The 14,320-nt window shown below is 39.5% G+C and overlaps 1 protein-coding gene across 1 annotated transcript in view; it reads left to right on the top strand.

The window, feature by feature from the left end:
• The window catches only part of LOC149286616 (protein-glutamine gamma-glutamyltransferase 4-like), a 31,881-nt gene extending 17,768 nt beyond the window's left edge, over nucleotides 1-14,113 (top strand). The window contains exons 5-16 of the mRNA XM_089493841.1: nucleotides 1,462-1,568; nucleotides 1,945-2,077; nucleotides 3,257-3,375; nucleotides 4,122-4,229; nucleotides 4,317-4,491; nucleotides 4,620-4,758; nucleotides 4,896-4,999; nucleotides 5,444-5,695; nucleotides 9,824-10,120; nucleotides 11,077-11,246; nucleotides 13,025-13,161; nucleotides 13,972-14,113. Of these exons, the coding sequence (XP_089349967.1) occupies nucleotides 1,462-1,568; nucleotides 1,945-2,077; nucleotides 3,257-3,375; nucleotides 4,122-4,229; nucleotides 4,317-4,491; nucleotides 4,620-4,758; nucleotides 4,896-4,999; nucleotides 5,444-5,695; nucleotides 9,824-10,120; nucleotides 11,077-11,246; nucleotides 13,025-13,161; nucleotides 13,972-14,113 (1,883 nt within the window). The remainder of the gene's footprint in view (nucleotides 1-1,461; nucleotides 1,569-1,944; nucleotides 2,078-3,256; nucleotides 3,376-4,121; nucleotides 4,230-4,316; nucleotides 4,492-4,619; nucleotides 4,759-4,895; nucleotides 5,000-5,443; nucleotides 5,696-9,823; nucleotides 10,121-11,076; nucleotides 11,247-13,024; nucleotides 13,162-13,971) is intronic.
• The last annotated feature ends 207 nt before the right edge of the window (nucleotides 14,114-14,320 follow it).

The raw sequence follows: 14,320 nt of genomic DNA, 5'->3' as shown, positions 1-14,320 counted from the left end.
TTGTGAATGTAGTAATGAAAGTCCTATTCCTTATTAACAAACTTGAAGAACATTGTTGTAACTTAGAAATATTTGTTGACAAGGTACTTCATTAAGACACATCTATACTTTATATAATCTATAAAATACTACAAAATCTCCTACAGGTTCTCAAGGGAAATAATTATTATATGTTTAGATCTGTAATGATACATGTCAGTTTAAATAAATTGTGGACTGGACTGAAAATTTGACTTTTAAAAAAAAATACCGTATTGGCTCGGATATAGGCCGCACCCGAATATAGGCCGCACCCTAAACGTTATGTGCTTTTTTAAAGAAAAAAATTTCTTAGTAAAAAAAAAACACTTAGTGGAACAGATATGCTGCCACTCTGTCCTCCCCAGACATGCTGCCACTCTGCCCTCCCCAGACATGCTGCCACTCTGCCCTCCCCAGACATGCTGCCACTCTGCCCTCCCCAGACATGCTGCCACTCTGCCCCCCCGAGATATGTTGCCACTCTATCCCCCCCGAGATATGTTGCCACTCTATCCCCCCCTGAGATATACACTCTGCCCCCGAGATGTGCCCCCCCCCCGAGATATGCTGCCACTCTATCCCCCGCTGAGATATGCTGCCACTCTGCCCCCAAGAGGTCCCCCCTAGACTTACCAGTGCAGACTCCCCGGGGTCTTGCAGGGCCAGCGGGGGCCAGCTACGCAGTACGCGTATTCAACTTCCGGTGCTTGCACTTCCACCGTGGGGAGTGCCGGCAAGGAAGATTGTTAGCGTATATCGCGCAGACGTTCACCGGCTGCGGCGATGCAAGCGTTAACAACCTCTTGCTGCCGGCACGTCTGCACGATGTGCTTTAACAATCTCCCTTGCCGCCCCCCCCGTGGGAATTCTCAGTAAGGGAGATTGTTAAAGCACATCGTGCAGATGTGCCGGCAGCGGGGGCTGTTTACGCACATCGCCGCTGCCGGTGAACGTCTGCTCGATGCGCTTTAACAATCTCCCTTACTGAGAATTCCCACGGGGGGGGCGGCAAGGGAGATTGTTAAAGCACATCGTGCAGACGTGCCGGCAGCAAGAGGTTGTTAACGCTTGCATCGCCGCAGCCGGTGAACGTCTGCACGATATACGGGCGTCGGGCGCTAGACCCCGAATATAGGCCGCACCCCCACTTTAAAGACTTAAAGTGGGGGAAAAAGTGTGGCATATATTCAAGCCAATACGGTATTTTACCTGTGTACATAGTGTAAAAATATAAATGCACATAGAGAAAATACTGTATTATTTTAATATTTCATGAACAAAAATGTACTGTGTATTGGACAAGTGCCAACAACTCACGAGAGGCAGTTTTTGTTTTCATTCACTGGATTACATCAGTCCCAAGGTGAAAGATATTGATGTTAAAATTAGGACTGTAAATGTTTTTTGAAGTGTTGCTAATCATATGTATGCATTTCTTAGGACCACGTCCAATGCAATCTAATGGCACACTTGTCATAATTGAAGTGGGTTCAACAAGCTTGACAAAGCAATGGAGCGCTGCCATCCGACAGTTCAATGGCAATGAGGTAAAATGAAATCACACCACTGGGTAAATGGAAAATCTGGAAAAAAGTGGGTCAATTTACTTGAAATACCTTTATCTACAGACAGGATTTGAAAAAAAACATATACTTACTTAAAATAAAGTTTTCAAGGTCAAATTTGAAACAATCAGTGCAAACATTCCACTACAATTTATCCAGACTTAGCATGCCTCAGATTTGCTCCTTTTTGTTGTTTTTGATAAATATTGCGTCCAGGCTGAAAGTGAGTCATTGTTAAAATGCAAAATGCTAATGCATTGTATAAGTGACTGCAACCCTTTATTTGCTAAATATACTTTAAGTTCCCAAAATCACAAATGATATCCACTCTAACAAACAGTGTTTATTTCTGTTCTAGTACTTGATTGCTGTCACAAGCGCTGCCAACGCTATTGTCGGAAAATACTTTTTGAGCGTGGTAACAGGAAAAGGAATTGTCTACGTTCCAGCAGACAGTCCCATTTATATGCTGTGCAACCCTTGGTGTGAAGGTAATTATCGACTGCCTTGATCCTGCCTTTTTCAATCAAATAGAGCAGAATTAACCAAGAGGTACCGTCCAGGTACTGATAAACTACACAATATTCTTACCACAATATCTGATCTTGTATAAATAAACAGTGGGACACAGGAAATTATTTTGCTGCTTGTGAATTTAATTTCCTCTAATTGATTCGTTTGTTTTACTTTTTATCTAAATTTACGATTGTGAGCAGCACTATGCACCAACATTGCCCTTGGTAAATAGGTTGGAAATCTGCCGAATAGAATAGGGTAGTAACTATTGAGCAAGTCCTGCCTCCCTAAATGACAGCCAACTTTGAATCCTCTCCATTGTTGTAAGCATCAGGGATGAATTAAAGCACTTTTATATTCCACCACTTTAGCCATTCCCCTCTTCCTAAACCTCCTGGGGAGTTCACCCATCCTTTGTCCTTGCCTAACCATGTCCACCCTTTTCTACCCTCATACCTTTTGTTGGTGGGGGTGCTCATGGAAAGGGTCTGTTACAGGGCAGAGATGGATTTATGCCTTGTTAGGAAGAGTCAGATGAGGCCAATTTGTCCATTGACTGATGCCTATTTCACCCAGTTTTGGAGATCTTTGCCTCCTCTGGCATAGATCTCTATCATTCACTCCATTGTATCCTGCTACTCTTGGCTCAGCGAGCTAGGCAAAGACTGCAAAAGAGTAAATAACAACTAAGATCTGTACCAAACCCTTACTACTGTGTACACTGCAAAGTCCGGTGGGGAGGCAGGATGGTGCTGTCTTTTGCAAGGCTTAGGGCAACACTGTATTGAAGTGTATCAATAGCAGAGGGAGCAGAGATCTGTTCCTCTGCCTCTATAATCCTTCTGATGCTGCTCCCTCGTGGTCCTTTTAGAACTATGCAATGTCTTGTTCTGACACAGTCATACATCACTGCCTCCAAAACAAATGCCCAACTTAAATAAAATTTAGAAATATTTTATGCAACTCAGGTAGGGCTGAAACATGAGCATGGTCTGGGCCACTGAATAATTGCCTTTGGGAATAAGCCCATCATTGGTAGGTTATGATAGACATTGGCAGAGTTGGCAACACTGACAAGACATGTTAAGCTGCATACTTATTTCTGGATTTTAGTGTTTTGTAATTTAATGAGTGCGGTCCTCCACTTTTCATAGATGACAATGTCTATATGCCCAATGAGGATGAAAGGAATGAGTATGTTCTGAAAGACTCAGGATACATTTATGTGGGATCATCCAGTAAAATCAGCGCAAGACCATGGAACTTTGGCCAAGTATTTATTTATTTACTTCTACTTATCAAGGCTATGTCAAATATTAAGACAAAAAGGGGCAAATCTATATTTTCTGGATAGTTACTCAGTACAGAATTTCCTCATTGCCGTCTCATAAAGTGTTAATAATTCTTAGCAGGCGTGCAAAAAATGTAGTTTTTAAAAACTGAATACCATACACGTGGGTCTATTTATTTTTTATCTTGCGTTTGAATTTATTGATCTGTTGCTAGGTTAATATAATTAATATTTTTTTCCTAAAAATATGAACAATATATTCTTAATATATATTTTGTTTAATAGAAAAAATTATGCCAGTTTTGGTGTTGTACTACTCCTTTTGTTTTTACTGCACTGATTTTGTCCAATTTACTATAATCATGCTTAAACACTGTGTCTTACAGCTTTAGTAACCAACATATGACTCTATATGATGTAGAAATGTAGGTCCCATAATGGGTATGGGACTCTGAAGCCATTATGGCAGTTGGAGAGCTACTTGTTGGCTTTCCTGTTTTTTTGTCTTCACCAAGTGATCATGGGAAACAGATTGACAGTTGGCATAAAAGTGTTGTAGTGCAGTATCAGCTAGAAAATATGAATAAGAATAAAAATAGGAACATTAAAAAAAGCAAATACAGAAATGGTGTCTGGTTTTCAGTGTTGGATTCAATTATCTCAAAATCATTCAAAATTCCTTTTTACAAATTCAAAAACCTAAAGTTTGTTTTTTTTGTTGTCCTTAGCATGAAGTTGATGTCTTGGACTGTTGTATGTACCTCCTTGACCGTAGTGGGATCAAACCTGCAGCAAGAAGGGACCCAGTGATTATATCTAGAAAATTCTCTGCCCTGGTATGTTTTATGCCTTATTGTCTAGACCAGAATTACACTCAGTTTTAATTTCAATTACATAAAAACTCATAAACCATTTTCATTCAGGTTAACTCCAATGATGACCGTGGTGTGTTAACTGGAAATTGGTCTGGCAATTATTCTGCTGGAACCTCACCAACTGCCTGGACAGGAAGTAGTGCTATTCTACAGCAATACTATACAACCAAGAAGCCTGTCCTTTTTGGACAATGTTGGGTTTTCTCTGGAGTTCTTACCACTGGTATGGAGCAGCAAAACTGTGTTTTTTATTTGAAAGCATCCTATCATCCTACCATAAAGGAAAGTATTGGCATGTGTATATTTTGAAACATTCCATATGTTTTTCCCTTTTCTCTCTTCTTTTGTTAGTGTTGCGTTGCATAGGAATTCCAGCTCGAAGTGTCACCAACTTTTCTTCAGCTCACGATACTGAAGAAAATCTAAAAATTGATATTTACATGAATGAAAAAGGCGAAAAACTAGATGAATGGACTTCTGATTCAGTTTGGTATGGTCCAGCTATTCACACTATCTTTAACTGTTCAGAATATAATATGTTCTTCCAAAACAAATAGACATTGGTGTCTAAAGGACCAGCCCATCACAATTTTATATCCTAAAACAATGTTTTCCTTTATTTCATAGGAATTTCCACGTATGGAATGATGTGTGGATGAAACGACCTGATCTGCCCAGTGGATATGATGGCTGGCAGGCACTCGATGCTACCCCACAAGAACCAAGTCAGGGTAAGTCTATAGGCACCAAATAATCCTTAATAGCAAGTGTGATAAACTGGGTCTATTAATTTTCCATCGCAGGAAAGGGCAGGCATCCTCAATAACTGTAGTGCTAATGGTGAGTTTAGAATTTTATTTGGTAACTTGGACTAATAGAAAATTATAATGCACCCATTGTTTCTGGGTATTCAGAATAGAAAATGTGATCAAATACAGGTTAATTTCTCCAGAAATAAGTCTATTAGTTTTAAAAAAAAATGCCTTTTTTAAAATTAGTTTGTTAGCTTAGGACCAAGGTGTAAGTTTGAAAAACCAAATCATTTTAATCAATAGCAATCATTCAATTTTTACTATTATAAATCAATGCTCTTTGCAATGTAATCATGTAATTTTAATACTTCTGGTCAACATCTTTTAAATGATCAAATGTGATTTTTTTTTATCCACTGGCAGGTGTGTTTCAATGTGGTCCTTGTTCGTTGACGGCAATAAAGAATGGAGAGGTATATTTGCCATATGATGCCAAATTTGTGTTTGCCGAAGTGAATGCTGACCGAGTCCACTGGTTGGTTGCGGAGATAAATGGGGAAGAGGAAACCTCTCAAATTAAGGAGGAGAAAAACTGCATTGGGAAGAATATCAGCACCAAGGCAGCAAGTAGGAACTTGAAACAGGACATTACATCACAATACAAGTACAAGGAGGGTAAGAAACAGAGATGTATTGTTCTTGTACACTAATAACCATTTAAATTAAAACATTTTATGACAATGCATTTAAAATGTTTTCCAAAAAAAATATAGCTTAGAGGAGAGTAGAGAGGGCATGTGATAGACGTATTTAAATACATAAAGAGATTAAACAAAGTACAATAGGGAAGCATAATTCAAAGGAAAACACATCATAGGGCAAGAGATTATATTTTAACATTAGTGTGCCAGAGGCTTAGATGTAATGTAAGGAAGTTTTATTTTACTGAGTGGCTGGAAGTGGAACAGACTTCCAGCAGCCATGGTAAAGCTAGCATAATGAATGAATTAAAAGTGCAGGGGATATGCGTAAGCTGATCTTGAATATGAGAGGAGACCAAGGACTGGTTAAGGTTTGAGATTTTTGCAGCGAGAAATTGGTTTTAAAAATCTTAAAGAAGAATGGGCTGAAGATTCCTTATCTGCCAAAAAATTCTATTTTTTTTTTCATTAAACCTATGCCAGTATCAGTATTGATGGCAGGGCTTACTAAATGGTACGAATTACACTGAATATTTAATTCTTGGTAAAACAAAAGAATAAATGATTCCTTACTTCTTAAACTCCTTACGTTAATAAAATAATAGAATCACAATTGCATACCCTCCTTAACATTTAACATGACCAAAGCTGGACACTTGTATTGGGGCTGTGGCAAGAAGTAGGGAGCATGGCTAGCCCTGGAAGTGGACAGGCTGGGGTGTGTGGCCACCCACCCAACTGCCTTACCCAAATAGCCACCTTGTAATGCTAGTGTCACAAGGAGGCAAAATGAGAGCTCCTTTGATTTTTCCCTGGGCTGATCAGAGGAGATCAGGTGGGGTAGCTACCCAAGACAACTGGACGGTGCTCAAAATTCTTGACTGTCCTGAGAAAATCAGACTGGCGGTAGGTATGAAATTGGGTCTTCTCTAATGTTTAGGGGCGCACATTTACCCATGTTATTATTATATTTAGGCAGAAATGGAAATCAGTGACGGATTTACACCAAAAAACATCTCTTTGGGAATAATCTTGTAAAGTTTGTAAGTGTATGAGCTCGTAGTAGAATAATGAATTCCAAAATGACAACAATGTAGACCAAAGTAAGATCCAAGCTTTATTCTCATATCATAAAAACATTATGGCATGAGAGCACAGTCTCACACGTTTCCCCTTTAGAGGCTTAATCATAGACAAACAAATTGAGAAAACACAAGTTATAATAGCCAGTTGACTTTGTTACTCTTCTAAGAGGTGTGTAAGTATCAGCTCATACACTGTCAAAGTTTCATTATAGCGGGTGGAGATTCAGTAGATGCATGCTGTTGCGGTGATGGGCACTATACATCCGAGGATACTGTGATTCTGCCTGCACTCTGTTTCTTTAATAATCTCGTTAACTCAGCCATCACAACAACAATGTGGCTATAACGGTATATTCGCAGCCATTATCATATATGTCAAAGAAACTATCCATCAAATGTAATAAAAAAACAATTAAAGAATTATGTTGGAAAAGGAATCCAAGTGAAAGAAGCAGAGTAAACTCCAGAATTACCTGAAATATAAGGATTTGTCATGTGTGTTAATAAGGGATTAGCGCAGTACTGGCACAGCTATTATGAAAGAAGAATCATTCTGCATGGTAGATTTTGCTGACAAATGTTTTTGCAATTCATTTAAAGGTAATCCATAGCTAATATATCTCTGCAGCCAAACAGTCCTGCTCGTGTTTCTTCATACAGATTCGTCCTAACCTTTTCAGAGCCAGTTTTGTGCCGTGCTAGCAGATGCTAAACCGATATTTGAATTGAAAGATGTGAACAAAAATCTCCAGTCTCTTTTATCAAGAAAATTATATATCCCAGCATGCAATGTATCCCCTCCTTTGGGATAGGCCTAATAGTTTACCAGCTTTCTAATTCTTTGTAATCATTTTTGTTTAATTACAAAAAATAGTAAAATAAGAGGAGCTTTAGATGAGTGTTTAAAAACTCTCAAAAAACTCTCTTTCCCAAAAGACAAATCAAGACCTCAAAAACATCCATGCATTCTGTTAAAAAACGTTAACACAACCTCTAGACACCTTTTTCAGACCTCTTCTTTAATATCAAGATTATTTTGCTGACAAGTCCAGTTTATGGAGAACCTCTACATGTACTGTTCCTCATCAAACACCTTGTTTATGATGTAGTAGCAAGATTATGGCTATGATGTAGTAGCAGGGTGCTATGAATCGGCATCCATTCTCTGTAATAACTTTCAGTCCAAAAGTGTATATACAAAATATCTTAGTGTAATCTAAGAGTTGGTATGTAGACATATTCAAAATGAAAACCCAGGGCCGGCCCTACAATGGAGCAGAGTGGGGCAATTGCTCCAGGTGGCACTTGTAGAGGTTCTCCATAAACTGGACTTGTCAGCAAAATAATCTTGATATTAAAGAAGAGGTCTGAAAAAGGTGTCTAGAGGTTGTGTTAACGTTTTTTTATTATTATTATTATTTTTTTAAAGCGGAGGAGAGAGAGGGGCGCCGAGTAGTTTTCGCTTACCCGCTCGACGCCCCTCTCTCTCTTCTGCGAGCCCTCTAGCTCGGTCTCGGCTTGTAATGCTGAGCGCCGGAAGATGATGTCATTTTCGGCGCTCATCATTACAAGCCGGCACCGAGACCGAGCAGGGAGACTCGTCGCAGGACTGCTGAAAGGTAAGTACAAAGGGGGGGGATAGGGTAGATAATAGGAAGGGCGGTAGAGGAAGGGTAGATAATGGGGGGGTGGCAGAGGAAGGGTAGATAATGGGGGGGGCAGCGCTTTAAACTTCGCCCCAGGCGGCATTATGCCTTGGGCCGGCCCTGTGAAAACCTAATGTTATCTTGCTATATAAATGAAGACGCAATCCAAGAGGGAAGATTGTAACATTTCCTTTAGTCTTTAAAAAAATCTTCTGCAATATGCCGACATTGGGCATCAAGTATTGGGTGGCAGAATATAAATGAGAATTTGAAAAATAAGAATATGGTGGCCTAATCTAGTTGCATATCTCATCTACTAATCTTAAATAATATTTCTCCTTTGCATTAAAAATGTTAATGACCCAAAGTTATAAAGATATCCAATCATTCTCAATTGGTTTGTAATGTTTTTTACGATACCACTTGTCCCGCTAAACTTTTTGTTGTACAGCACCATGGAAAACTGTATGGTGGCACTATAAATCAACAATATTTAAAAAAGCTTTGGATTCTTTTGAAGCTAGTTTATGAAGTATTCATACTTGTATATTTTAGAAGTTATTCGCTTACAGCAATCTAGATGGTTACAGGGAGATACTCCTATTTCATCTAGATTTATTATCTCCCTTCTGGTATGTTTGAAAAGAAGCGTTTCCTAATGTAGAAACGGTGAGAGATGATAACTCATTTCATCTTCCCCCAACAAGTGTTTGGGTCTGCATCAGTGAACTACTTCAGCTGTGAGTAACCAGGCATAGAAAAAGTTAGGTATCTCATCATGTTTTATAAAAAAAAAATCAGTCTTTAGTTTGACACAACTACATGGCATGACCAAAACAAGTCTGAATGGCAGCAGCCCCTGGACTGCTTTACTAGGGGCTGATTGCTTTATTGGGAGACCGGCGCTCATAGTGTACCCTAATTCATAAGAGCCCAGTTATTGTGCGGAGGTCTGTGCAGACATCAGTAGAAGTCAACACCACCTAATGCAGAGCTCCGGAATATGATGTCATATCCTGGCACCCTCAACAAAGAAGGCTAGCAGAGGCAAAGAAGGACTTTTTCTGTAAGGTAGGTCTTAAGAACAGTGCTGTGGGTCAGACAGCGGCCCACATAAATAAGCCACTGCCAGCAAATTAGGGCCCACCATAACAGATAAACCAAGCACCACATTGGGCACCGGACACTGTCAATCTTATCAAACTAGAGTACATAAAACAGAATAGATTTTATGGCATTAAAAAAATACTTGGCCTGTTACTGTAGGTATTGTCATAGAGTATCAACCACTCTCTGATATAAATAGCTTTAATAATGTTTGGCTTACAGATGCTACACAGTGTGTTTATATATTTTTCATTTATTACCCAGGATCCCCAGATGAGAGGAAAGCTTTTGAAACTGCCTGTTCTTACTTGAAGTCCGATGCTTGCTTAGTCTTTGCGGCTCCTCCGCCACCTCCTCCTGCTTGCATAAAATTACAGATCATAGGTGATAAAGACTTGTTGCCTGGAAACCCATTATCTCTAAACATCTCTGTCGAAAACGAATCAGACGAGACAAAGACCGTGAATGTGATTGTTGGCTGCCAGCTACAGACCTACACTGGCAAAATCATTGCCAATTTGGCATCCCTTTCTCAAACTGTTGAAGTTGCAGGAAAACAAGGTATCACGATCAAAAAACTTTTATTTCAAAAGTTACTGAGATTCTCAAAGACACCAAAAAAGGAATAAAGCTTTTTATACACTATCTCTGCTGTTTATAAAGATATATTGGATAAAGATCAAATTTGAAAGTCACTTTGGCACACGTTGCTATCAAAATAAACATCGGTGTTCTTTTGTTTGTTTGTTCAAGCATATGGCAGACATAATGAAGAATACTAATTTTAAAAGCAATGGTCTATGCAAATTGCTTGTACTAAGCAGTAGTCTGTAAAATTATATAAAATGTAATATTATTTAGCGATAACGTTGGAGAATGCAAAATATTAGCATTACAATCTTATAGATTCCTGAGTAGAATTTCTAAAATGGGGGTTACTTCTGCTCCTTAATCTATGTAGCATGCAAGGGTAATATAATGCATAATCTGTAAAACGAGAAGGATGCTGTTTTTTCCCCCAGAAACTTCTATAATATAATATCATCTAACCATCCCGATTTAAAGCTTGTCCATAAAGGGTGGGAAAAAGTAAGAGGAAAGAAGAATAGTGTTACTTCACTGATGGAGTTCTTTGCCTCCACCTGTACTGTCCACTGTCAATTATAGCGGGGAGACAATCCTACAGATCCGCAGCAGGCTTCACGTTAGACATATGTGTGACATTCCCCAGCTAGACACCAGCAATAAGAATAAAGGGAGTTTGGTTTCTGGTCACCATTGTAGAACCTGGGCTTCATGCAGGTATACCCCTGTTTTAAAAACATTGGAGTATATGTAATACAATGAAGCAATGAATATTGCTTAGTGGTTTGTGAACATAATTTGTTTATTACCTTCTAATTTTAGTAAGACACTCAATAAAGTCATTGTAGAATAAACTGTAGCTCTGAGACCATTGAACTGCTCTGAGTTCTAGCAAGACGTATTCTGTATTCACACGATTTCTTTTCTTAAAGCTGCCTCCATCCCCTTGAATGTGGCTGCTGACTTGTATATGAAGTCTGTGATCTCGACAGATGACGAGCTGATTATGCGGGTCAATGTTATTAGCGAAACCAAGGAAACAAAGGAGAAAGACAGCGAGAGCGTGGTGATATCCTTCACATACCCTGACATCAAAGTGGAGGTAATCCTGTTATGTTGAATATATCTTTTCTACAGTCCGACACCTTAGGAGATCCAAATCCAGATCTTATACATACTTAAGGTTGGTCTACACTAGACGGTGGATACAATTAATATATAGAATAATAAGATAATAATACATGAACATATTGGATAATAAAGATAATTGTAAACCAACACATCAAGTACTCACATTTATTTTATTGCTCATTATTAGCCATAATATTTATAATGTATTCAATATATATGATTCCAATGCTTTGAGTAGGGGGGGGGGCGCTAGGCACTATAAAATTAAGCAAATTACCGTATTTGCTCGATTATAAGACGACCCTGATTATAAGACGACCCCCCAAAATCTGAATATTAACTTAGGAAAAAAAGAAAAAGCCTGAATATAAGACGACCCTAAAGGAAAAAAGTTTTACCAGTAAATGTTAATTCATGTAAACTATTTTTTTTAATAAAAGCTATGATTGAGAAAAATATTTTTTTTGTTTTTATTTCTTGTATTTTCCAACCTGTCCCCCAGTTACGCACATCTGCCCCCAGGCTTGCCACTCCAATATGGCACTGTGGCCCATGATATGCCTTTTAACCCTCTATATGCCACTGTGCCCCATGGTATGCCTTTTGACCCCCTATGTGCCACTCTGCCTCCAGAAATGCCTTATACCCCTATATGCCACTCTGCCTCCAGAAATGCCTTATACCCCTATATCCCATTCTGGCATTTAGGGGGTTAAAATGCATATTATGGGGCAGAGTGGCATATAGGGAGGTATAAGGCATTTCAGGAGGCAGAGTGGCATTAAGGGAGTTAAAAGGCATTGTATAGAGCACTCTGCCTCCAGAAATGCCTTATACCCCTATATGCCACTCTGGCATTTAGGGGGTTAAAATGCATATTATGGGGCAGAGTGGCATATAGGTGTATAAGGCATTTCAGGAGGCAGAGTGCTCTATTAAATGCCCCCTTAACGCCACTCCAGAAATGCCCTATGCCCCCATTTAACACACACACCCTATACCCCCATTTAACTAACACACACACACACACACACTCTCCCCTCCCCTCCCCTCTCAGCCCTCTCTTACCGGTGCTTCCAGCCGGGGCAGCGGGTTGACGTCGCCTTCTGCTGCAGCCGGAAGGAGGTGGAGTTGGCAGCGGGGGTTTGTCTGCGTCCGTCGCGTATACTTTCCCCGGCTGTCAGAGATCAGAGTTCCCCGCACCGGTGCGGGGAACTCTGATCTCTGACAGTCGGGGAAGGTTTGCGCGACGGACGCAGACAACCCCCGCTGCTAGCCACACCTCCTTCCGGCTGCAGCGGACGTTGTCTACGCGGATCGCGTAGACGTCAACCCGCTGCCCCGGCAATACAGCAGGAAGCACCGGTAAGTGTGTGTATGATGGGGGGGGGGGTGAGACAGGAGGATCCAGGTCCCCTGCAGCGGTGCGGGGGATCTGGATCTTAGTCTCCTAATCAGACTCTATTTGAGGTCTGATTAGAAGACGACCCCGATTAGAAGACGAGGGGTATTTTTCAGAGCATTTGCTCTTAAAAAAACCTCGTCTTATAATCGAGCAAATACGGTAATACAAATGGACAGGTTATGAGACCACATCTGACATGTGACCCAAGCCTTTGTAAAAACTTCTTAAAACAACAGTCTCCTATTATTTTATGCAAATGTATTTTATCTTATATTTTTGCATTGAAAGACCTGTAAGTTAGTTGTTTTTTTAAATATGTATTTTACATCTATGTTTTATTCTAGATGCCAGAAACTGGGAAGCTTGATGAAGATTTCACATGTACTTTTACATTTAAGAATACACTTAGTATTCCTCTAGAAAAATGTGAGCTGCACGTGGAAGGATTGGGTCTCTTCAAACTGCATAAGTTTGATCAAGGGTAAGCAGGGGGGATGATTAAGATAATTAGACAGCTCTCACCGGTGAATTGATCCTTTAAGGTTCTTTGTTAAAAGCACACTCGACTCCCCACATTGGTTGGTTAACTCATATTGAAACGGAATTAAATGCAGAAAAATATACTGGGGTTTTTTCAAAATGGATTTCAACACGCCCAGGTATGCATATTTCCCTAGTCTGAAACTAACTCCAAATACATTTGGTGCTTCTATCACCTTTTGCTACACACTTTTATCACCATAGTACTTTGATATAAGGAAAAATGTTAACCGGAATAGTGACATTTCTTGGAGGGCCCGATTAAATTCCCACATTGTCTACTGTAGGAAGTCATCCTTGATGCAACTGTTTTCCGACACAGAGATACAATTTGCCTTTAAAATACTGTTAGCTTTTCCAAAACAACAAAAGGAGAAATGACCTCCAAAAAGATGTTCCTATTTAGGAAATCCCTCTTTTATTGAGATATTGTTCCTCAGCAATTACCCTTTGATTTTGCATCACTACCTGATGACAATGGTGCAACACCAGTGCTACATCATCATTTCCACGCTGCTTTCTCCAATTCCTGCCAGTTTTGGTTACTTGAAGCAGCCAGTCACTGGCAGGAAAGGGCTCTCCTTGAAATCAATGGGAGTGCCAAATGTACATTGCTCATAGTTCGAATGTATCGTTCATTCCTCTTGAAAAACTTATGTAGAGCTGAAAGAAAATGTTCACGTAACCTGCAAATACGGGCAGTCAGTCAGGTGTTTTATTTGGCCCATAAGTTCACAATAATATTTTACAGGGATATACGACCAGGAGGAATCTTCCGTTCCAAGATTATTTGCAACCCAAAGAAATCTGGTGAGAAGAAAATTGTGGCTGAACTTATTTCCAAGCAAATCAAAGTAATTTCAGTGGAAAAAATCATCAACATTACAAAATAGAAATATTATGCAGATTATGATATTTCTTGCATAAATTGAAGTATGGAAGTATATTACATGGGCAATCCAAATAAACATTAATCCAATTAAACATTAATCCTCTCTGTGTCAGTGTTGGTATTTTGTCACTGGTCCTATTATTTTATGCAAACTTATTGTATTGTATATTATAGCATTTACATCTGAAGGTGTACCATTAAGGTGAAA

Source organism: Sceloporus occidentalis, unplaced genomic scaffold (genome assembly GCF_023333645.1).
Source record: "Sceloporus occidentalis isolate IW3139 unplaced genomic scaffold, rSceOcc1.0.p SCAF_67, whole genome shotgun sequence".
In the NCBI taxonomy this organism is placed as follows: domain Eukaryota; kingdom Metazoa; phylum Chordata; class Lepidosauria; order Squamata; family Phrynosomatidae; genus Sceloporus; species Sceloporus occidentalis.
Note: the sequence above shows the minus strand (reverse complement) of the source record. Positions and strands in the feature narration are given on the sequence as shown.